This window comes from Toxorhynchites rutilus, unplaced genomic scaffold, assembly GCF_029784135.1.
Source record: "Toxorhynchites rutilus septentrionalis strain SRP unplaced genomic scaffold, ASM2978413v1 HiC_scaffold_16, whole genome shotgun sequence".
In the NCBI taxonomy this organism is placed as follows: domain Eukaryota; kingdom Metazoa; phylum Arthropoda; class Insecta; order Diptera; family Culicidae; genus Toxorhynchites; species Toxorhynchites rutilus.
The window spans coordinates 63,884-90,508 of NW_026599718.1; the positions used below are offsets into that span (position 1 = coordinate 63,884).

General features: G+C 35.7%; 1 protein-coding gene across 1 annotated transcript in view; it reads left to right on the forward strand.

Annotated features, from left to right (window-relative positions):
* The first annotated feature begins 973 nt into the window (after window positions 1-973).
* Window positions 974-26,625, forward strand: part of LOC129781616 (transmembrane and coiled-coil domains protein 2) — a 91,353-nt gene continuing 65,701 nt past the window's right edge. Inside the window, exons 1-4 of the mRNA XM_055789260.1 lie at window positions 974-1,141; window positions 5,819-5,949; window positions 23,206-23,446; window positions 23,500-23,608. Coding sequence (XP_055645235.1) covers window positions 1,113-1,141; window positions 5,819-5,949; window positions 23,206-23,446; window positions 23,500-23,608 — 510 coding nt within the window. The 5' untranslated portion in view covers window positions 974-1,112. The remainder of the gene's footprint in view (window positions 1,142-5,818; window positions 5,950-23,205; window positions 23,447-23,499; window positions 23,609-26,625) is intronic.

A 26,625-nucleotide genomic window follows, 5' to 3' on the forward strand; every position in this document is an offset into this window, starting at 1 on the left:
TGAGGCCAACCCTTTTCGACTTCTTTCTAATTTCGACATGCTTCCGCGGCCGTTTTCCGCTCTATCAAGGCATGAAATTCCTACCCAGGAATATGATCGAATTATATTTTGTGAATAAATCGTCGTACAGTTCCCTCCACCAAACTCTGCTTTAATGGTCGGCCCTGTACAATTGGACGTTTGAACTTCTTAAGTCCTCTTCTTACTTTTTTGATATACAATTGCGAAACCTTTACCTTTTTGGTAGTTTCCTCGATCTCGATGATAGCTTCGGGCTCTACTACTTTCGCATTTGTTTTAGGATCCCTGGCTTCATCGGTCTGCCACTTCCGGGTTCCTGGGCGATGGTCAGACTCAGGTGAATCGTTTTGGAACGTCATTTTAGAAGGCTTCGTGCGTGATTTTTCGTTTCGAGGGCGCAGGATCCGGTGAACTTATGATGTAAACGAATAAACTTATCCTGAATCAATTCCTACTGTGACATTCTTGGCTCAGTGACCCTTTGGAAAACATTGCTTAAAAAATTCGGCAATGCGTTCAGATTTTACCTCAACGTTGAAATGACATTTTTAAATATAATGAAATCGATTCACGATTGAAAACGTTAAAAAGGAAATTTATTACAAATGAAGAGTTTGTTGCTGATATTTGTTTTAACAAGAGATATTACATGAGATTGAGGCGTAATTTTTTTTTCAGATGACGAAGATACGTGTCTGCAATCGCAATTTGAAGAAAACGAAGGAAATCTTACAATAATATCACAATTGAGCAATGATTCTACAGATGTCAAGTTATCGTGTAAAGGTCTTTATAGAACTAGCAGCTCACTGGCGTATAATCGTATTACAACTAAAATTGCATGTACAAAAGAATCAATAAAAAAAGAACAGACTGCCAGGGATGCTAATGTTAACGAGTACTTAAAACTTGCTGCTAGTGCTGATAAACAGCAACTGCAAAGGATAAAAGCTGTTTTCGAGAAAAAGAATCAAAAAAGTGCGCATAATATTTCGCAGCTCCAAAAAAAATTAGAATCCTATAGCAAGCGATACAAAGATTTGCAATTCCATTATAGTCAAAAACAACAAAATCAACGTCAACCTAGGGAAATGCTTCGAGACGTCGGCCAAGGACTACGGTAAGTAACATACAATAAAACTATCTGTGAGTAATGAGAAATATTGTTAAAAATTTTCATACAATGGTTCCCATGATCATATATATATATAACTTCCTAACTTAATGTTACACGCAAATATACCAGCGATGCTTTCAACTATTCAGGTTATAACAGTTGAAGTTGATAAAAGAGTCAAGAATCATCAATTATTAATGCCGTCTTTTTAAACAGACTACAGCATATTTGAAAAAGTTGAAGAGTAGTGTTCAAGACACGACCGCATAGTTTAACATAAGATTACGTTACAATATTTGCTGCATATTGGGCCTGATCACGAACATCATTGTCACAAACGCTTTCACGTCACTTACACTTCACTTAATCTTTTTGTCGGCTTTATTCCCGTTTCCACTTCACGGTAAAAACGAAATAAAGTGTATCCGTGGTGACAACGGTACGGTGTCGACATCTGGATACGAAATTAGTTTTCCTCTAAAACTTATCATTATAATATAAAATTATCTTCAAATACAATTTTTGTGAGAGATTATTTTACCACATGAAGAAAACGAGGTTTTCCATCCACATTGAACACTAATTTGATGCGGAGAAGGTCATTTTCATTCACAATTTACATTTAAAAGGTGTTCACTCTGCCTGAGAACCCATAGTTATTTTTGACACTTCACTAACTCGTAAAACGTAGTTCAATGGCGTGCCGTTAATTTCGTTTTCACCGTGAAGTGGAAGCGGGAATAAAGCCGTGTGTCTATCATCATTGTCACGGACAATTGCGTGTAAAAATGAACTCTGTGAAGTGAAAGAGTTCATTCCCGTTTATAAGAGACATGTCAGTTGCATAATTTCGGGCGTTTGAACGTTATGTCGGTTGCATAATTTCGGACGTTTGAACGTTATGTAGGTAATATTATATTCCATTCTATTGAACGTATGTTTTAGAATGACAAGTTTGCGATTATACCTCGATGATTCAGATGATTCGAACTGTTCTGTTCTGATCTTGTTTTTGAAGGGACTTTAACCCAAAGGTCATTCGTCCCTAAAAAAGATGATTCGAACTCATTCCATGATTCTTTTACTTGGTGCGTTAGTTTGCTGAATCAAACGCTGGTTCAAAGATGAGAAGGAATACTTGGTTGCTCTTGAATAATGTAGTTGTTGAATATATGAGAGTGTAATTTTATTTCTTCTTTCTATGAATTACTCTAGAGATAAATCATGACTAATAATGTGTTTAATAATCGATATCTCGCATACTCTAGTACTCAGCTCTGTCTTACTCGTTTGAATAGTGAGAAATATTCAGTATAGGTCAACGTTGGAATCATTTTTTAAGAACCGTTTCTACAATTTATCTACTCGAGAATTAATCAAGCAAATGAAACTAAATTTGGCATGAAGAGGTTTTAGGGTGCAATAAATGCTTCAATGGTGGTTAGATACTCCTTCCCCCTCTCTTAGGTGGGGCTGTCATACAAATGAAACACAAATTTCTGCATAACTCGAGAATTAATCAAGAAAATGAAACCCACTTTGGCATGTGGAGGTTTTAGGGTGCAATAAATGTTTTTAAAGTGGTTAGACACTCCACCCCCCTCTCTTAGGGGGAGCTGCCATACGAATGAAACTCAAATTTCTGCATTACTCGAGAATTAATCAAGCAAATGGAACCGTATTTTGCATGTGGAGGTTTTAGGGTGCAATAATTTTTTTACGGTGGTTAGACTAACACCCCTCTCTTTGAGGGGGAGCTGCCATACGAATGAAACTCAAATTTCTGCATTACTCGAGGATTAATCAAGCAAATGGAACCAAATTTTGCATGTGGAGGTTTTAAGGTGCAATAAATGATTCTATGGTGGTTAGATACTCCTCCCCCTCTCTTAGGTGGGGCTGCCATACAAATAAAACACTAATTTCTGCATAACTCAAGAATTAATTAAGCAAATGAAACTAAATTTGGCATGTAGAGGTTTTAGGGTGCAATAAATGTTTTTACGTTGGTTAAACACTCCACCCCCCCTCTCTAAGGGGGAGCTGTCATACAAAATTAAACGGGGTCGATTAGAAGATCTACCAGTGAACAGTTCTGCGATTGGACCCATGAACTTGCTCATAGTAAGAACCAGTGCCACAAATTATCAAAATCTGTTCACGAATGAAGACATTAGCTTTTTCCCAGTGTCGGATGAATTTTCTTCTGTTGAAACTCAACGCCATATCTGTCATAATGAGTATAACACAAGAGTCGAGACGCGTGAACTTTGTCTGGTATATTGAACGAATAGAGCATGAACGAATTTCGGAAAGCCTGCATTCAGGCACTTCCATTACTGTCAATAATTTCAGGTGATTATCACGAACGTTAAGTTGATCCTCATCGCTTGCAGTGAATTTTTATTGAAAACGTGTTTGATTTCCATATTTAGAAACAAAGGAATCCGGAGAAGGCAACATTAGCTTTCGTTGAACGTTGACCGTTGTGCGGTGTTGAGCGGGTGAGCGACATCTAGCGTTGAACGGCGTTGAGCGTTCCGTTTCCGTTTCTTTTTCTTTTTTATACTGTATTATAATGACTTTCAACACCTTGTCACTTCCATTTTTGGAAGAATGGCGGGAGTGAGAATTCAACTCGCGATCTTTACCGTGAAGGGTACGGTCCGTTCCCGTTTCCGTTTCCGCTTTATTTGATCTTTTACTATCGCCATTTTGCTCTAACACGATCTTAGTTTCTAACACTTTCTTTATCTAACTCCATTTTCGGTCTCCTAGGGCGGTTTTCAATGCACCGGAAGCCACCGGAATACGATATTCGACTTCCGCTGTTTAATCCCTTCCATCCAATACCCATATCGTAGGGGTTTTATATGATTGCTAGTCATTTATAGCCAGTATCATTAAACCGGAACTCAAAACAAGATTATGTTCGTTTTTCGCTCGTCTGTTATTGTCACCCATTGCCCATATAATTGGGGTGTACGCCATTTCTGGCCAATCGGGAGTAGATTCATAAAATATAGCTAGAGTTATACCATACATTTCATTGCCAATGTCGCCAAAAACAAAAATTTTGTATAATAAATGGCTATCCTTTACCATTAATCGATTTTACTCTCAATTAGTTGACGTTGAATTTTATGCTTTGATTTTCACTAACACGCAATGATATTTAATTTCGACGTTACGAATATCATGGCGAAAATGAATATGCAAATGAAAAATGAACTTTATGGCAAGCTGATGTTGATGTTCATTGCACTGGTGTTCATTGATAGTGTTGTTCCATATTTATCGACTCTCGCTTGAGCAGTAGGTTGTCAATACAAGGCAGACTGAAATTCGACGTATTTGAATGCTGTGAACGTGAATATTTTCGGCACTGGTAAGAACACGTGAATGTTTGAAGGTATTGATAATGAAAAATAAATTTTGGGCGGGACGAAGTTCGCCAGGTCTTCTATATCTCAGAATAAACCTGAATTTATTCATCTCATGATCAGTATTATCTAAGCCACTCCCATATGGGATTCTGAAATTTAATCCTCTTATCCTTCCCATTCTCGTGTAATTTGATATACGGGACATGAGGTTTGATATAATTGTTTAAACAGAAACAGGTCAGTAGCGTCGGTCAGAAGCATAATTTTCATATGAAACATCTGATGAGTTTCAAGGAATTTGCCAAAAGCAGAAAATGATTCAGATTTTCTTTAGACGGATATCAAAATTATAGAAAAAGAACTAGAGAATAATTTAAAAATTATTAATTTGAACGATTTGCAATGATACATTCATTTTTTCCTTATTTGAAACTTTAATATTCTCTCATTAAAAGTTTCAAAACAATATCGTTGAAAATATCTATTACGGAAAACAAAAGATCAATGGTCTTTTTCGATGTAGCTATCGTCCTGATTCGGGCCTTGTCCACCAATTGCGAATGTTTGCATTACAAAAACCAGCTCTTGAATGTTGGAAAAACATTACAGTTATTATTTTATATTCAAAATATCAACAAATCAATATTATACATAATTTACACAAACAAATTTACATCCTCTGGATACGTCAGGATTTCGTTCTAAAAATGCCACCAAGCGGGTAAATTGCTGTTTGTTTATTTTTTCTTTCTTAAAAAGCAAGACAAGATTCAAAATGTTAGCAAAAAAGCTAAATAAATCCGAAATTAAACTTACTCCATTCCGCGTGACTAGCTTTCACCATCTAAAACACAAGTGTCGAATATACTTGTTTTTCCCCGTGACGTGACAGTAACACTGAGTTCATCAAAGTTGTCACGACATATGAATTCTTCCGGATTCTACACACACGGTGGCAGCCGTAATAACGTTGTATACAATTCATTTCATTTTCACCGTGAAGTGACGCTCGTGATCAGGCCCATTATTCTTGAATATATTTGGGAAAGATGTGTCGCATTGCAGTCGCCCTTGGCGCTACTGATTTCACTCATGATCTTATACATTCCTCATACATTACTCATGATCTTATACATTCTATTACTCTTGTTGTTGTAGTCTTGAATTGATTGTGATTTCAAAAGTTTAATTTAAAGTGGGATAATAATACTAAATTAATATTATAAGGGTTTTCCATATTTTTAAAAGATTTGCTTGACGGAGGTCAAATAACAGTATCTATCTATCTTTTTAGAAATGTAGGTGGAAATATACGAGATGGCGTAACAGGACTTTCAGCAACCGTAATGTCAAAACCCAGGGAATTTGCTCATCTAATCAAAAACAAATTTGGCAGTGCTGATAACATAAATCAACTAACATCAAGTAAGTACTTTGGCATTGCATTTTTTCATTGGTCAATGTTTACAAAAACGAATATTGAATAAATTGAAATATTTATAATATTTGTGGATTCGTTATCATAAAATAATATCATAAGCGTTAATACACATTTAACGAAATATTACAGAAACAATAATCATAAAAAATAGCTATACTCATAAATTAAGAGGAAACTTCAGTCAGATTAGTTTTGAGGCGATCATTCTTATTTCGTATACTGTCGATAGGGGTGAAAATTGGTTATGGAGGTGGAATTGGGTCAAAAATGGAGAATGTTTCTATTAGTAATGTCTTGACAAATATTGCGAATATTTTTGAAAGCTGTTAGCTGTTAAAAGGAGACATATTTCCTCAACTTCCAATGCATAATACCTAACTGTAGTATAAATAATTTTTGTTTAATAATTCATCAAAGTTTGATGTAATCAAATCACCTCAGAAAAAAACTTATATAGAACTACTAAAACTGCAAATATTGGATAGAATTATTCTTTAAAGTCTTCCCAGAGGAGTCATTACTGATTCTGAACTTCAAAATTTTGTTCCATTCGAATTTCTATATTTTAAAAATAATCTCTTAATTACATTGAGTGGGGTGAGAATGAGGCAAGCACAAAATTGAATGCCATGCCAAACCGATCTAGTGATTGTCATATTTTCATGAAAATTGGTAGTTTTATTAATATTGGACCCGTATGTTTTATTTTGTTCATAAGGGTGACCATTTCCATTTTATGGTTCCCTTTTTTCCAAAAATGACCTTTTTCAATAATTCATAACTTTTGAACTACTGGACCGGTTTAGATGATCGATATATCCAATTTAAGCCAATAAGCTAGTTTTGTTTGAAAACCATTACACTTGGAAAAAAAAAACAGATTTTGTTTTCGTAATTATTGATTTTAATTGCTTACATGGTTTGGGAACTAAGGTATTATATTATTTTTTATATTCTTTCTTGAAAGCTGTGTTTTTTTTACATAACATATCCGTATATCAGAGAGGTGTTTTTTCGTTTTCGAGTGATTTTGCAAAGTTATCATGTTTTCAATTTTCGTCCAACATTCCTATGCGACTGGACAACATCTGTGCGACTAGAATCCAATGCACATGTGGTATATCATGTGGCTTAAAATTAGTTTTCGATTATCTGAATTGGCCCGGTAGTTTAAAAGTTATGAATTTAAAAAAAGCCATTTTTGGAAGAAAAAAAAAATTATTATTTTTCGAACGATTGGTTAATTCTGTAAAATTATAACTCAATAACACAATAACACAAAATTACGCATCTCTGAATTTGTCTAAAATGTCTGAAATTGTCTGAATGTCTAAAAAAATATTTGCTTTATAAATATAAAAAATATAGCGCCCTTCGTCCCGAGACAATTTAAATTATAAAAAACACATAATTACAAGACCAAAATTCAAAATTTCCGCAAGCATAATATTTTTCGAATAGAGCTAGTTGGCTTCAATTTGATATGTCGAACATCCGAATCGGTGCAGTAGTTCAAAAGTTCTGAGTTCTCAAAAAAAGTAATTTTTTGAAAACAAAATTGAAAAAAAATATTTTTCGGACCACCCTAAAATGGAAAGAGTCACCTATTCAATTTGATATGTAGATCATCCGAATTGGTACAGTAGTTCAACTTCCATGAATTAAAAAAAAGTCATTTTTGAAAAAAAATGAGAAAAAATGATTTTTTGAGCAATCCTAAAATGGAAATCACCCTAATGGTAAAAAATACGGGTCTAATGTTTTGCGATAAAGAACAAAACTACCACTTTTCACGAAAATCTGAGAACCACTATATCGGTTTAAAATGGAATAGCTGTATATAAACATTTCCATTGCACTTCCAGTGGATTGACACTATTTTCGTAAATCAAATAATCATTTAAGACACCATTAATTCATCTTTAAATTATTGAGAAATTGATTTATGAACACAATTCTTCACACATTTTATTTTATGATTTATGAACACAATTCAATTCAATAGAAAGTAATATTCACTACTTTGACCGATTGCGAACTTTGCGAACCCCTTTAATGGGTGAGATTGGATCAACATTAATTTAATCGTAGTTCAATGAAAAATTAATCTTATTCAACAATTCCTTGAACACTTACGAGTGTTCATCATTAGAAAACATTTCTACGTAACCAGAGTTGTGTTTTACTCTAATTTACGATATTTATTCTACAAAAAGTTCGAAAACTATCGACGGTATATATTTTTTAAATTCGTACATTTAAACTCGAGTTCCTACTTTTCAAATGCAATTCTATTTACTCACTTTGTATGTCAGAAAATTGAACGAATCACATGCTAGGTTCAATGCTCTTATTCAGGTAAATATAATGAATAAGCCTGAAGTGTGAATGTTTTTACCTTTGAATTTATCGCATCTCTCAAATTTACGTACATCTCGGAGTGCTGATTTTCTTGGTTGAATTTGATCAACTTCAGGCGCTTTGCCCAGTTGAATACATGGCGAACACATAGCGTGTAATTCACAAAAAATGTAGTTTTTTTTCCTTTATTGATTTAATTATGAATTGAATCAAGTGGATAAAGAGCCACCATCAAGCAATACATTTTAAAACTATTTGAATATATTATAACTACATAATTATTAACTTAAGTCTAATTAGCTAAAACTACAGTGCAATATAAAAAAAATATATAATTTATTCCTTCGTTGCCTCGTCGGTATTATCCTTGTCTTGAACAGTGCCTGTGGTGGGTCGTAACAACTACATCGCCAGTTGATGTAGCAACGGTATCCTTTGGTAGTGAGTGCCTCCTTGTTATGTTAATAGCTCCTGTAATGGTCTTATCTCAACGGGTACTAAGTTCTGCTTGTGTAACCGGAAAGGAAGGGAGAATGGACAGTGGGAGTAGGAGGTGTGACCTAAATAATAACATTAGCGCTTCTTAGGAAGACATATATGGGGAACATAAAAAAAACCCGGGGAAGGCCAACCCGCTGTCTCCCGGGCAAAGGAGATACACCCAGACAATGGAGCTAAGGTCAAGACGAATACTACGAATGCGATCACCCGAGGGGGGTCCCCGAACTGGAGCTGGTCCTGGAACGGGCGTAAGAGCGAGCGGCCAGCGGCTGGAGGGCGATGTGCAAGAGCGGGCCACCAGCCGAGTTCAACCCGAAGAGCTACCGCCACACGGAAACTGCAGCCATCGACATCACCAACGAAACGCTGCGCCTACGAGGCGTGTTGCGACTGTCAGACGACAGTCGTCCAAACTTGGGGGCTGTCCACATACCACGTGGACAACTTTACGGGGGGTAGGGGTTACGAAAATGTCCACGCTTGTCCACGGTGAGGGGGGAAGGGATTTTGAGGATGTCCACGTATACACGTTGAGTATTTTAACATTCAAGTTAATAGTCAAAATTGAATGAGACCTGTTTTGTATTTACACGATTTTTCGAACTTCACGCCCGCTCTGAGTACTCAGTATTTATCAATAAAAAGACTGAACTGCCTGAGAGTGCTGCTCGGTCAAACATCCATATTTTTTCATACGACTGAACCTCTTTCCTCAAATGGATATTCTGAAGGTAGCACATGAACTAGGATCCATCAATTTATTCCAATCGGTAATAGAGGGCCATTAAATCCGTCAGGATCAAGACACCCAATAACAAAAAGAATATTGATTTTTTTGTAGTATTAAAAGGCACGACTTAAGTGCGGGTTGAATTCAGCTTTTGCTCTTGATGACAAAACTTTGGTTTTTTTCGAGAACTCTCAAGGATTTCAGGACATTGAAACGAACAACAAATTCTTCCATGAGTGTACGGGCTGGATCTCTGGAGATCTATTTCTTGCAATAATGTTGTTCTTCATTGATGTCTGGTAATTTTTGTAATACGCTTCTTTTGAGTTGTCTGGAAAGTTAATGCTGCTACTGCTGATTAATTAAAAGAAAAGATTAATCCTTGATGTACATGAATCAGTAGATTCGCTGCAGATGTCGAAAATCACCGTTCACGAGAAACGAAACATCACGAAAAACGCTACAATGCATGGACTACATATTAACCCATATTACGGAGTCCGATCGAATTTGACATATCGGAATCCGAACGAAATTAACTTTTGCATTCTGCGTTTCAATGTTGCAATATTTGCACAATCCTATAGGATTTGACTCGATCAGATTAAGGGGGATAGAGACACGAATTTCGGACGTTTCTTCGAGCACCGAAAAAGTAAAACAAAGAATATTTTTACTATCCATTCGATCACTATTTGTTTATCTATCTTTCAACAATAAAACAAAAATTGAACAGAAAAAAATATATCCATAATCAGAAGCTGATCAAGTGAAAAAAAGTTGTGCCATGGCGTACACAATTCCAGCTGTTCTGGTTATCTGAAACAAACAAATCGAACAGATTCTGAATCACAGAACAGATACCACTATCGCATGAACCTCGGACAAGTCAAAAACGATTTTTTGCCAAAATGCCTGTTCGAAACATTTTTTTTTCAAAGTTTCTTGATTTTTTAAAATAGTAAAGTTATGAAATGATTTTTATAGGTTCATGCGATAGAGAAATGCATACAGATTGTATTCATATAAACATAGATCGGATAAGTAGAACTTGAGATATCGTGTAAGCCAGTTTGAAAAAAACATGTTTCGAGAAAAACGCGTTTGAAGTTAATTGTTATGGCCGTACATTTAGATAAGATAAGATATCGCATCACTAAAATGGCTATAACTTGGTAAATGATGAGATTTCCGAAAAGTCTCTTCTATAATATATTCTTAAATGTCTGAATTAGAGAAATATGAAGAAAAAAAATTGTTTTTTCAATTTATAGACTAGAATATCCTCTTAAAGAACGCAACATTGTGCTAATTTCAAATCCGGAATAAGGGATTATTTTTCCGAAAAACACTTGAAGGAACTTATCTCAATCTGCGATTCGTTTCATAAACGAGACGAAAATACATATTTGTAGCGAATTGTAAAGGGCAAATCATTCACAAGAATGTTGAGTTAAAACAAATCTTAGCAAAAGGATAGAGCCCCAAAGCAGGTTTTCGCTTGAAGAAAATTATGACAGGGTCTGGTAGGACGGGAAGAAAATCTGTATCATGAGTTTTTACCAAGCAACTAGTTTCGATGAGCCTATTGAAATCAATGATCCAGAACGCTTCTAGGGCACTTCTAAAACTCCACCCGTCTTAAGGTGAAACCAGAATGCCGCGCTATGCGTCGTTGCGACAATTGTGCTTTGACACTTCATTTTAAGTATGTGTATTTCCATTTAGTTGAACACAATAATGCGTTGCGTCTTAGCATCGTTGTACTAAACGCTAACATTTGTTCTAAACTGCTTGCGCCGAGTTCGCGATGACAGTGGCATGGTGTCGACGTCTGGTGGCAACTTCAAATTAGGGCCATAATTTGGGTCCCAAACTCATTAGTGTAATCTCCATCAAATTAGAAGACACGAAGCCGGTTTTAAAATTTAAATGAAAATATTCACATCATGTAATTTGATTATTTGAAACACGTGTTTGTTACTTTAATTCAACCAAATGGGTAAACAATTCCAATACTGTTGCTGAATTTTTTCATCATAATATAGAGTTGGCTTCATAAACAATTTTCGTATGAAACTTTTTCACCACCTGCAAACAAAAATGTTTTTCATTTAAATAGAATACTAGTTTGATATGGAAAAGCTAATTTTCATTTATAATTTTAATTTTGAAAACGTGTTCATTCCGACTGAAAATCAGCTATTCTTTCACGCTTTCCTAAACTAGTAAACGAAGCTCAATGCCGCCAACGCGGATATATCAATGTGTTGTTTTCAAAAACATTCAACTGATCCGTGGACAAAACAAGAAAAAGATTTTCATACGAATTTTATTTTGTTTTTGTTTACATGAAAAGTGGTGACGCGAATGCTAGATTGTGACTGCAAATCAACAGACTGCGTCGCGCGAATGTTTTAGTACAAAACGCAAGCAATGACAGCTGATGAGAAGCAACGCACAGCGCGGCATTCTATTTCCACCTTTACTCACTAGATATTGTATCTTCAGATTATTAACTGTTAAGATACTTGTAACAACTTCAACTTACTGCATAGCATAAGTTCTGATAAGATGGAATTCTCAAGTTGCATGAAGGATGCTGAAATATTCAGGAAAAAACGGTGCATCTATGATCGGAAAGATGTATGTCTACAAAAATATGCTTTTTTCCTTAGAATCGGCACGAATTTTTCAGAACAATATTTAGCATGATTCTACAATTAAGGGTTGTAGGTCAACGGAATCATCGATTACGATGATATTGCAGATGTTTTGTTTTTACTTGGTTCATTATAGCCATCAGGCACTAACGAACCTGTAAAAGCGAAAGTCATTGATTTGATTTTTTAACGAGAAAATTCTGTTTTCAAACAAAGTGCTTAATTTCATTGTCTGTTTTTTTTTTGAAAACTCAAACAGCCAACCAGGTTTGGAATTGTCCCGAAGACTCTTCTGGAAGCGCTAAAGGTGTTGAACATGGAGAAGGAATTGGCCGGCATCCAAAAGTCGGTCATCCTTAGCACCTGCGCGATTGTCCGACAATTTCTCGGTCAGGACTGAAACAGCACGAGCATACAGATACGTGCATTCCGCAGAGCCTAGTCCCCCTTTGGCATTCAGAAGCGCGGGGGCAGGTGAAAATTCTGGCTAGGTTCGCCTAGTTAAGAAGTGAGATAAGTCTGCCAAAAAAAAAATTTAGTTATCTCATCTCGAATCGATAGTAAAATCCGCACCGCGGAACATCCGCTCGCGGATAATCGAGGTTCTACTGTATTTTAATTTGTATATTTATTTTGATATGCACTGGACAAAAAAAAAATAGAAAAACAAAGCACGAATTCCGAATTTTCAACTCATTATTTGTTCAATGATCACGTGTTGGAATATGTTACGAACGCGTTTTTATCTGGGTGTGTGTAGATTAGGGTGCCAATGAATGTATGAGAAAAAATCGACCCTAAAATTCCAAAAAGTTACCCTATACCTTTAACTCCCAAAAACACCCTATGCCAAATATCAGCTCAATCGAACCAAAGTTTGAGTTTTTTGAAAATCCAAAAATCACCCAAGAGGGGAGGAAATAGGGGTTTTCGAAAAAAAAATTGATGCCAAATGTCTTAAAATTGCATGAAACGTCGAAATCTATTGTTATCTCGAAAAAAATGTCAAAAATCGACACTCTGTGACTCGGAGTACGAGACGAAACGTATGATTTTATGTGCCAATAAAAATAATCATCTCGATTTTTCATTCGGAACTTGTTGCTTTGATATCTTGACAAATCACATCGACTATGCAGATATATTAGCGAAACTTCGCTTCAACACACCTCTTCGAGTGACGCGGCAATCACATTTTTTTCGCCGAACGAATTATCGCACAGTATGAACAATCCACTGGATGTCTGCTACGAGTTCTGGCTTGTTTGACTTCGGTATATCAAAAAATGTGTTTAGGCATAGACTTAGTAGGTAAAAAATATATGTACGATTTTTATGTCGAAGATAATAAATAAATAAAAGAAATGTTCATTTGCGCGATAATATACCCTATGCAAAATATTAGCTCATTCATTTATTAGTGTGGCAGCGGTTAAAATATGAGTTTTTGAAAACCGAAAAATCAACGGATATCCCTTAATATAATCTACCCTTTGCAAAATATTAGCTTATTCGAACTTCATTTATTAGTTTCACAGACGTAAAAATTTGAGTTTTGTTCAAAAAACGAAAGAAAAACGAAACGAACGAAAAATCGGGGTTTTCAAAAATTTTTGTTGATGCCAAATGTATTAAAATTGCATGGCACATCGAGATTTATAGTTAACTTTTCATATGGAAAACGACCAAGTGCAAAAAAGTTTTTTAGTAATGCAAAAAAAGATAATAGTAATGCAATTTAAAGACATTTGGCATAAATTATTTTTTTTTGAAAACCCCGATTTTCGGTGATCTTTCGTTTTTTGAAAAAAACTCAAATTTTTACGTCTGTGAATCTAATAAATGAAGTTCGAATAAGCTAATATTTTACAAAGGATATATTATCGTGCAAATCAACATTTCGCAATTTTATTGGTATCCAAAACCATACGTTTCGTTTCGTATTCCAAAAAAAAATGCAAATCAACATTTCGCAGCAAGTTCCGAATGAAAAATCGAGATAACTAATTTTATTGGTATCCAAAACCATACGTTTCGTTTCGTATTCCAGTCACAGTCCCAGAGTATCGATTTTTGACAACAAGAAATTCGAAAACCCCGAAAACCCCGACTCCCCCCTTGGGGGATTTTCCGATTTTCAAAAAACTGCAACTTTTACTGCTCTGCGCCACTCTCCCTTAAGTCCGATTGAGCTAATATTCGGCATAGGGTGTTTTTTCGAGGTGGTGAACAATTTTGAGGTACCTTTTGAAATTAGAGATGACCATTTTCATTGGCATCCTAGTGTAGATGTGGTGAACAAAAATATCACGAGGAAATTAAATATCGATCGTGGCATCTTCAACGGTACGGCTTCCTCTCCACTGGCCTGGAGCCATGGTCCGAGGACATCCTTACCATTTGGTCTAGCAAGCAAGCAGCAATTGGAGAAAAACTAGTATCTTTTATTCAATTTATTTAAAAATGTTTTAATGCGTTCTTTCGACGTCATTTCAAGGTCCAGTCTATGTAGTCATTTCACGTTAATGTTTTATGTACATTTTATGTAAGTTGTTGTACCTTGCGGCAATAGTTACTGCCGTCACTACAGAGGCGAACCAGCCCAGGAGGCTGAAAGCCTCTCAAATGAAGAATTAAAAAAAGAGTGTGGGTTATATCTATGATATAACCGCAAGGTTTACGTGGGACTACCTTAGCTTAGTAATCATTTGTTTGTATTGTTTAAATTTTTAATTGAATGAAACAAATTCCGAATTCAATTGAATTCAATATATTTGCTTTGTGAGTAAAACGATTAAACGAATGCCATGTAAGGTCAATTCATTCATTGTGATAGATTATGGTTCCGCGTTACAAGTAAATTTAATGACTGTCCTTTTACGTTTGGTATGATGCACAGGACTAACAAAATATGTGAACGGGCGAGCTATCAAACGATTATTGTATTTAACATTTCCTTCTGAAGTTTGCATCTCTAAAGTGTACGTGCTTCTCGAACCGCGAATTTGCTTGATTTGATAAACTTCAGACACTCAGTTTCGATTTTGATACGTACGTCGAACGCATATTGTTTAATCAATAGGCGTTATCGCAGCAAATGGTTATCAACATTTTGTCTAATCATCAAATGGTATGCGTAGAAATATGAAGGCATGATATGAAGTGATATGACGGCATATCATTCAATGCAATCTTGAATAACCAAGCCAAAGCATTGTGTTCGTACCCGCTTTCGTAATCCGTGTTAGTGCAGAAGTACCCCTGGCTTGCATGAATCAACAGCTTCAACTTCTACTTTTTATACTATAGAGGCTTTAAACTTGAAAGATCCTTCGCCTCTTTAGTGTCTGCACGATTTTCCCAGGTTTCTAAGTTTAGAAGACCGTGTTAGGGAAACATATTCCAGTCGGCACAAGAATGCGTCCTACTTGCATGTATTTGCAATGCCAATTTCCCCACGCTCCATGGATTTGAAGTCTGTGTTAGGGAAACACATTTCAATCGGAACAAAAATACCCCCGACTTACATGTATTCGCAATGCCGATTTCCCCCAGGCACCTTGATTTTGAACCCTCTGTTAGGGAACACATTTTTTGTGCGAACAAAAGCTCCCCCTATCTTCATGCATTTGCAATGTCGATTTCTCTAGCGCTGCTTGGTTTGGATGTCTGTGTTGGGGAAACCGTCAATCGAGCCAATGAAAACGAGGCAGTTAGAGCGTTTAGATAACGCTTAACATTTTACAGTTATTCAATTGTTTATCTAATAAAAAATAACATTTTATTAATTGCGATAGATGTGTAGAAATATTCCCTTTCAATTGATGCAAATATGTTTCCGATCCAGTAAGAAATGCTCGAGTTTTAAGCATTCGAAATCATTCATTATTATCTGCGTATTCTGTGTTTAGGTTTTCATTTTACCCCCCATATATTCCGGTTAGACGTAGTCCCACGTCAAAAAAATCGATCGTTTTTCAAACTTTTTTTAGACTAAGTCGGCGGTGACACTGGATGCAGAAAATTGGTCGTACGAATTGTATGCAATAGTGAAAGTAAACAACCACATTGAGTTGTATAGGTGTGGTTACATTGCTTCTCCCTTGCTTCGTTCGAATTCGTCAGCTTCTATCGAACAAAATTGTTTGTTTCTATTCGTACGATCAAATTTTCGTGCGTGCTATCCATAGTAACCTTAGCCTAACCCAGAAGGTCGATTTTCGGCCAGAAATTTTATTGAGATGACACCAGATCATGGCGTTTCATGCATTTTAAGTAATTTGGCATCGTAAAAAAAATCGAGTTTCCAAATTTCCTGTACCTGATCTAGGAAAATTTTCGAGGATAAAAAAATCGATTGAGCGCTTTGAGGCAACGATTGAGCTCGAACTGTCCAAAGTTAGAAGTAAATATATTGTAAATAATAAAAAGTAAATAAATTGAAAGAAATATTTGTGGGTTCATGATTATAAAATAATATCTTAGACGAATTTCACGCCAATTCGACTGGCCGTTGACAGCACCATCTCAGATAGTAGTGAAACGTTGTGGGTGTAAAGACATTGAAGGTGTAAATGTCATTGAAGCAACTTTGCATATTTGAAATATTCGAAAAACAATCAGACAACTTTTTGGAAAAAACCAAGTTTTTTCTTAAATTTTTACAAAAACAATTTTTTTTATTTAAATCGTTTATTTTTACAGGCTCAGTTACATAGGTTCAAAGGAGCCGAACTCCTTACTGTATTGTTACTAGTATATATACATTTTTCCTTAATTCTAATGTTAATAATATAGGAAACCGATTACTCGCGGTCAACTCGAGTTTAGAAGGGTGACATATTTTCTTCAGAAAAGGAGGGGATATGAGGATATGTTGACAATGATCACACTCACACTCTCAATCACACTCATCACACTCAATTCTTAAACCTATCTTATATCTAATATGTATTTACATTTCATCTTATTCTTAAGAAGGGATCCGATCTCTCACAAAGGAAAAGGAAAAGGAAAAACTAAGGGTATAAGGACAATCACACACGAAGATCGATAGCTTTAAGGAATACATATATTTGGGACATGTAATCAAGGTCTAACCGAGCCAACACGTCTCTCACCGGCACCATGGGCTGCCTTCCTCGGGCCCGAAGGGTGACTACTAAATTCGATCTGGCGACAAGATACAGCTCGCACGACCAAACAACGTGCTCGATGTCGTGGTTACCTTGGCCACAAACACAAAGATTGTTGTCGGCAAGATTAATACGAAAGAGTAGCGCATCTAACGAACAGTGATTGGACATGAGTCGGGAGAAGGGGCGAATAAAGTCCCGACTCAAGTTCAGACTTTTGAACCATGGTTTGAAGCTAACCTTAGGGATAATCGAGTGGAGCCACCGGCCCAATTCATCTTCGTTCCATTTGCGTTGCCAGTTAACTATGGTATTTTTGCGGAATAAAGAATAAAATTCATTGAAGGCGATTTGACGCTGATAAATATCGCCTTCAATTGCACCTACCTTTGCTAATGAGTCAGCCCTCTCATTACCCAGAATTGAGCAATGTGAAGGGACCCAGACAAGGGTAATGACATAACAGCGTCTGGATAAAGCACTCAACATTTCTCGTATTCTCTCAAGGAAGTACGGCGAGTGCTTTTCCGGCCTCACTGAACGGATAGCTTCGACAGAGCTAAGACTATCCGTTACAATGTAATAGTGTTCAACAGGTCGTGAGGCGACGCTGTCCAGCGCCCAGTGTATCGCTGCCAATTCAGCAATATACACTGAGCAAGGATACTGAAGACTGTGAGGTGCTAAAAAATTCGTTGAACACTCCAAATCCTGTGGACTCATTCATAGAGGATCAGTAAAGTACATATTATCACAATTGATATCCCCATACTTTGCATCGAAGATCGTTGGAACGATCCTCGATCGAAGATAATCTGATGTTCCATGGATATCCTGCTTCATGGACAGATCAAAATGCACAGAGGAATTGATGTAGTCAGGAAAACAAACACGGTTGGGAATATACGAAGAAGGATTAACCTGCATGGAGACGAATTCATGATATGAGCTCATGAATCCAGAATGAAAATTTAGCTCGATCAGCTGCTCAAAATTTCCGATCACCAATGGGTTCATAACCTTACACCGGATGAGGAACCGAAGAGATAATAAATTGAAGCGATCTTTTAGTGGGAGTAGGCCTGCCAAAACCTCGAGACTCATGGTATGCGTTGAGGGCATACATCCCAACGCGATACGGAGACAAAGATACTGAATTCGATCGAGTTTAATGAGGTGTGTTTTGGCAGCTGATTGAAAACAGAAACTGCCATACTCCATCACAGAGAGAATAGTTGTTCGATACAACATTATAAGATCTTCGGGATGGGCTCCCCACCAGGTGCCGGTAATTGTACGGAGAAAGTTTATTCTTTGTTGACATTTTTTACTCAGATACCTAATATGGGCCCCCAAGTACATTTAGAGTCGAACCAGACCCCAAGATACTTGAATGACATAGCATGAGTGATCGGTTTACCCAAAAGTTGAAGCTTTGGTTTTGCTGGTTTATGCTTCCTAGAAAAAACCACCATCTCTGTTTTCTCCGTGGAGAATTCGATCCCTAGCCCAATGGCCCAGGTTGAAAAATTGTTCAAAGTATCTTGTAAGGGTCCTTACAGGTCGGATTCGTTTGATCCTACGACAGACACCACTCCATCATCTGCAAGTTGTCTTAGGCTGCAATTTTGTGTAAGGCAATTGTCAATGTCGCTTACGTAGAAGTTGTACAAAAGGGGGCTTAAACATGAGCCCTGGGGGAGTCCCATGTAAGAGACCCGACTTACTGCCGAATCTCCGTGAGAAAAGTTCAAATGTTTCTCACAAAGCAAGTTATATAACATATTATTCAATAGAGGCGGCAGACCCCGAGATTGTAATTTGTCTGACAAAACCTCTATTGAAACAGAATCAAAGGCCCACTTTATGTCCAAGAATACTGAAGCCATTTGTTTTTTTTCGGCGTAAGCCATTTGAATTTCTGAAGAAAGCAACGCAAGACAATCATTCGTCCCCTTGCCCCTGCGGAACCCATATTGTGTATCTGAGAGTAGGCCATTCGTTTCAACCCATCGATCAAGGCGAAATAAGATAATTTTCTCCAACAATTTCCGTATACAAGACAGCATTGCTATTGGGCGGTACGAATTGAAGTCGGACGCGGGTTTTCCGGGTTTTTGAATAGCTAACAAAAACTATGATACCTACAAAATTCTTGTCAAAGGATGAAATGTAGGAAATTGTTTAAATTTAATTTTATGAGAAAATACATAAAAATTTTGCTGGAAAAAAAGTTATTTTAATAATTAAAATTCATTTTTCTCAAAAACATATTTTTTTTAAATTTCCAAAAATATTTATATGAATAGCCCTTAAAATTTCCATCAAGTCGCCCATACATCGGAAGATGGACAGGGAAAAAGTTTTTCTAACAACAACTTTTTTATATTCTCTTTGAAAAAAATACATCTAATCCTAATCTTGTTTAAATTTTTGTATGAAGACTCCTGAAAAAAATAATGTTTTGCTTGTAACATTTTTGTGTGTAAATTCCCATGTTTGACATGTTTCCAAATTGAGAAAAGTTAGCAGAGCATGTAAATTGCGATGTTACGAACTAAACATAGATAGTATTATAGCATACGCATTTGTCATCCGACTACCATGAGACTTTATTGGACTTTTAACGCTCATATAATTTCTGTACGAAACCTGAACACCATACAACGAAATCAGTTCATTTCCTCGACATGTGCTCACTAACATTTTTCTGCTTCAATCGACACACTGATTAAGGCGGAACAATGACTGTGAGTCATGTTGATATTTTCAATCATCATTTTAAATCTGACGCATAAGTGCAGCGCAGCGCAGCATAATAAACTGACCCACTTTATGACCATACGCGATTGTAATAAACTGACCAACTTTACGACCGTGCGCGTATACTCGAATAAACACAACAGCGCGCGTCAAACAAACCAAACTTCTATGTTATGTTTATTTTCTTTATTGACATAGGATAAGGAACTGACAATGTAAACCACAAGAATTGATAAAACTTTGTGATTTTAATAAACAGTTACTCAGTTCTGAACATAGACACGGAATGTCCAATTCATGATGACAATGAATACAATGCTGTATATTTTCAAAGAAAAAAAAATTAAAAAGTGGTTGTTCTATTTTTTCAGAATTTTAAAAGCATATGTTTTCGAGAAAAATGAATTTTAATTTTAAAAATATTTTTTTTTAATGATTTTTTTTCCAAATTTTTTTTTTATGTGAAGAAACAATTTCCTACATTTCATCCTTTGACAATAATTTTTGGGTATTATAGTTTTTAAGTTATAAATTTTTGTAAAAAATTGAGAAAACAATTGTTTTTTTCAAAAAAGTAGACTAATTGTTTTTAGAATATTTCAAGTATGCAAAGTTGTCTTTGCATGTCTTTACACCAACAACGTTTCATTAATATCTGAGATGGTGCTGCCAACTCCTAAGACGAGTTGGCATGAAATTCGTCCTTAGCGTTAATTCACATTTAGCGAAATATTGCATTTATAACATGCTTTAAAAAAAAAAAGAAAAATAAATTTCTTTGGAAGCGATTTTCGATGTAATTTTCTACATCATTTCTATAAGGTTTTTGTTGCTGGAAACCGATTCAGAGGCGATAACTATGATTCATATTTATTGAATCGAGTTCCCAGTGGATTTCTAAGATGAAGAAAACGGTAAGAAAGGATTCATCTCCTTCTCAATTTGATATTTTCCGCATCAGCTTACCATAGGGCAGTATGGCGTACTTTCGATCGGGACAATTTGCTTGCTTTCGGCCGGATAATATTCTCGCGAGAGGACTAGGTTGTATGTGAAGGATGCCAGATGATTTTTCAAATATCTCTGCATGACACGAATAAATGTTTTCAAATGTAATCATAATGAACGAAAATGAGCCAACCATCACGATATTTCTAAATCATGTCATGATAAATCACACAAACTATTGTTTTCACATATTTTGAAATGACCTTAGTCTTCAAAACGAAAATATGTCTTCACATCTGGCATCTATATTATGAATGTAGGAAAAAAAAAAGAGCACGGACTGGAGAATTAATGCACGAATATTGCACGGTTTCTTCTCTTCGCTGGTGGGCATGAAGTGAATTGATTGAAGGAATCTCTGTAAACAAGTCATTGCATCAGTCTTTCGGATGGAAATAATTAACTGCTACGTTTGGTGTAGCTTTCTCGACTGTGCGGCCCAAGTGCCGCACTTTTGGTTTTATTCAATTGTCTTATTTTCTATGTACCTAGCTCTTTTACATATAATAATTTCTAGGCGTGGTCAGACGCACTCTAAAGAAAACCATGTGCGGAACATCTCTTCCGTATGCCAGAATTAATAACAAGGAAGACCGGCACCCAGCGGGGTTCTTGCACATGTGTTTACTATTCGTGGCCTTGCCGAGGCTAGCGGCAAAGCGGAAAGAAAGCAAATGTACAATCACGCTTGGTTCGCATCGAGTTACGCAACCATAAATAATAAACAGACCCTTGGCCCAGTAAAGAGGCTTGTAGTCGAATAATACTTATGCTTGCGTTGCTCGGCGTCTTCTTGGGGGATTTATTGCCTTAGGGGCATTGAACAATTTAGAATTTTGTTTATTATCGCGCGGGTGGTCTAGTAGTCATATTACATCTCTCATTCATACAAGCTATTTCTCTGAGCTTTATTTTCTCTGAGAGAAAAGCTTATGAGCGTATTTACCTCTACTATGATTGCAAAATATAGAATTTGGGCGCATTGCAAAAAAAAAAAATGTTGCAATTTTGTTATCCAGTATCCAAAATACAGAACTATTACAGATGACTGAGGGTTAACTAATCTACGTACGACGTAGCTGTTACCTTAATTTTTAAGAGCACGTCAAGATAAATCCATTCTCGCTTAGGGGGTGCGTATTACACACTTCTCCTATAGACGTTTGCGCGCGCTGCGAAGAATGAAGGGGCAATAAATTGCATCCTTAGTTATGCATACACTAACTTGTTTGTAAACTTTCGTTTGTAAACGTCTTGTAAGACGCAATCTGAATGTTGCGCTTCGTCCTAACTAAGCGACTATTTCCCATTTGGGTTTTATGATAAGCAATAACTGAAGTAAAGTATTTTGAAACTTAATCTATACATGCAATGAAAGTAAATTCTTGTGTTTGCCTTGCTCTTACACATTTCCTTCTTCGCTCAGCTGGGGTTTTGTTAAATATGATTTTAAGTTTGCTGAGTTACAGTTACATAAGTTACAGCAAAGCCCTATCTGTTCGCGACAGCAACAATGTTCAATCGTCTGATTGCTGGTACAGTGTATCTCGAATATTGCATGTACAATATCAAAGAATTCAAATTACATGATCGAAGCGATATTACATAATGTCAAAAATGCACATGCAATAAAAACATCAGTTTTCGATAATCTTACTAGAATCACATGTTCACTCCACACTCCAAAGCATTAACAATTTACCGAATTACTGTAATGCAAATTTCAATTGAACGTTAGGATATCTTCTTCGACATCACTGCAGGTCAATATTGGAAACTTTTCCTATTTTCAATCGGGATGTTCCATTTTCACATTTTGATCTTATGACAGAGATTTGTTTAGCTTGATAGTTGAAATATACCAGAACTTTCTTTTTGACAGGCAACTAAATTAAAAATTACCTAGAAGATAGCTGAAATGCACAAATAGAATTAGACAAACAAAACTTAGGGTGGAATCCATTTTGTATTGCTTAAATTGTATCTAATACTCGTATGATAACATTTGTTGTTTTTCAGAAATGTTTCTGTAAACATTTGTATTGAAGTATACCGAATTTTATTGAATATTTATTAAAGCATGGTACACAGATCACACTACTATCGATATCGATCGAGATTCGAATCCATCACATATTAAAAGCAACGTAGCATTCCGTTATAACAATTTAAACTCTAGTATGGGAATGAGTGGAGGATGCGGTGAATCTGGAGATTCTATAACAATTGCCAGCCAAGGAATAATAGATGACATTATTGAAAAGTATAGTGAACACGATAGCGAATGTAGCAGTGTTACAAGCGATAGTATTCCATTAAGGTGAGCTATATTTCGTTCATAATAAATTTTTTTTACATTGTTCTTTTTTTCAGTTCAGGTAAACATCGCATAATGAGCAGTCGCCATTGTTCAAATTATAAAGCAATAAATGAGGTTAGAGAAGACTATGAAAGAATGAAAAGAAAGCTGGAAAACTTAGAGGTAGGTTAGGTCCTGTACTAAATGTGATGTTTAATAATTTAAAGAATACCTTAACAATACTCAAAATTTATTTTTTGAACCCTTTCGTTACAAGCGTCGTCTATAGACGACGACGACATAGACGACTTAACAATACTCAAAATTTATTTTTTGAACCCTTTCGTTACAAGCGTCGTCTATAGACGACATCCGTGCGACGTCCTGTGTGTACGAGTGTCGTCTACTCGTCTACTATACTAGTTCAGTCGGGCTTCATTTACTGGTGTCACAAAGGTTAAAATTTGAGTTTTTTGAAAAACGGTAAATCACCGGAAATCAAGGTTTAAAAAAGAATTGGAGCCAAATGACTTAAGATTTCATGACACGTCGAGATTTACGGTTATATCAAAACAATTTTTTTTCAAAAATCGATTTTTCCGGCAAAAAAACGACCCAAAAGTGCCAAAAAAACATTTCCTTTTTACAAAAAAAAATCGAGATAACTGTAAATCTCGACAAGTAATGCAATTTTAAGACATTTGGCATCATTTTTTTTTTAAAAACCTCGATTTTCGTGCGCCACTCTCTTTTAAGTCCGATTAAGCTAAAATTCGGTATAGGGTATTTCTTCGAGGTGGTGATCATTTTTTATCACGTAACTTTTTGGAATTTTAGGGTCGATTTTTTCCCTTGGCACCCTTCTTACCAATCCTAACGATTTCAAGATTCTAAAGATTTCGAAAAATAAAAACCTAGTCCGTTTAGCACAAACGATTTTATTGATGTACTTTCAGCTATAAATTTTAATTTTATTATACAGGTAAACTTCGATATAACGTACCCTCGTTATAACGTACCCTCGATATAACGTACATTTTACCTCGATATAACGTACACATGATTGAGGTCCCAAAAAAAAATTTTTTTAATTTTTTTTTCTGAAAGAACAATAAATTATCTGTATTTTGATACTAAAGATTGTGTTGTAACATTAATCAATCCCGGAATACTACTGTTTTGTGATTCCGGATTCTAAATGAATCTAACTTCAATCAACTGAACAAAGGGAAACATCATGAGAAAAGTTGGCTTCGTCTTCTTATTGATTTTATTCATCAACCTTACTCAAACAGTAACACAATGAAGTAATATAAGCTACGTTTCAGAGTTCTTTATTATGCTTCGATATAACGTACATTTCGATACAACGTACAATTTTGAAAGCAAAATGTACGTTATATCGAAGTTACCCTGTATTTCAAAATTCTTTTAATTTCAATGAGATCACAATCTTGGTGATCACTACCAGAAGGGCAATTTATTTAGTTCTTCTCCTCCTATGAATTATATACTTGTTCCTCCTTTTTCCACTTAACGTACATAGCAGTTCTATTTGATAAATTTCGAACAACAGCTATTAACCCTTTCATTACAGTGTGCTCCGCCGAAGTGCTACCCCTTTACGGAGCACTGCACCGAAAAGTATGTACAGGGAAACTTCGATATAACGTACCCTCGTTATAACGTACCCTCGATATAACGTACACATTTCCAGAGTGTAGAGGAAAAAAAAATCAATATTTTTTTCCTGATAGAACAATCATCAATATCATCAAATCCAATTTTTTAATTGACTTTTCAAAGCTTGGCTTGGCCTCAATATGTTTTTTTTGACATTTTTTTGAAAGAAAGTACTCCAGGAGTGGCGGACAAAAAGGCATCGGTTTGCCACGCGAGGATTGTCATCAGGAATTAGACATTCCGTGTCTATGTTCAGAACTCAACTGAGTAACTCTGTTTATTGAAATCACAAAAATTTATCAATTCTTGTGGTTTACATTGTCAGTTCTTTATCCTATGTTAGTAAAGGAAATAAACATAAACATAACATAGAAGTTTGGTTTGTTTGACGCGCGCTGTTGTGTTTATTCGAGTATACGCGCACGGTCATAAAGTGGGTCAGTTTATTACAATCGCGTATGGTTATAAAGTGGATCAGTTTATTATGCTGCGCGCTGCGCTGCACTTATGCGTCAGATTTATTTTGATTTTGTTTGTTTAGTACTGTTCATAATTGGTTCAATTTCTTTCGGGTTTTTCAAACATTGTGGTAAATTTGCAATATGTCCAAAGATAAGTTCAAATCCCAATAGCTTAGAGATTTGTTGACAAATTGTCTTACAAATTCATTTAAACAACGATGGTTTCTCTCCAAACCACCAACGGTTTCTGGATGATAAGGGGTTGAAAATTTATATGTTATCTGAAGCATGTCATTAATTCTGTTGAAAACTTCATTCCTATATTCTGTTCCTTGATCCGTTCTAATGAGGGATGGGGTACCATATACCTAAATGCAGTTCTCAACAAAAACTCTGGCTGATGTTTTAGCTTGTTTATCTGGTATCGGTTTAATAATTATGTATTTTGATAAATCACATTGAATTGTTAATGCGTATCTGTTGCCTGTATTTGATTTGGTGAAAGGACCAATAGTATCCATAGCTATTTATGTAAATGGTTTTTGTGGTGTGGGTGTAACAGTTTTCCAAAGTTCTGCTTGTATGTTTGTTTTCCTTGCAATAGATTTCTTCATATTTGGCCAATTGTAAATAGCTTCTAATTTTCGATATCTGTTAATACCTGTGTGTCCACCAATTGCGGAATCATGGTTTCTTTGATTATCTCTATAATTTCGCGTGAATTATTAATTTCACGTTTTGGTTGATAAAGTACAATTTGTACAAAACAAAGGTGTTCGTTGCATGCTTCTTTAAATTCGTTTAATGTTGTAATTTGGAAAATTGGGTTTGATAGCGCGAGAGCTATGTTTTCAATCTTCAAATCATTTGCTTTTTCATCAATACTCTTCAGTAGTTTACCTAGGGTTTCTTTTATTTCATTCCTTCTCATTGGCACAAATGGCTTTCTTATTTCATCATTTTTCATTTGGATTCTTGACGGTCGAGTAAGATCCTTGTTTCATTTTTTTTTCATTATTTCGTATGTATGTTATTCGATTTATTTATAGAAATCTT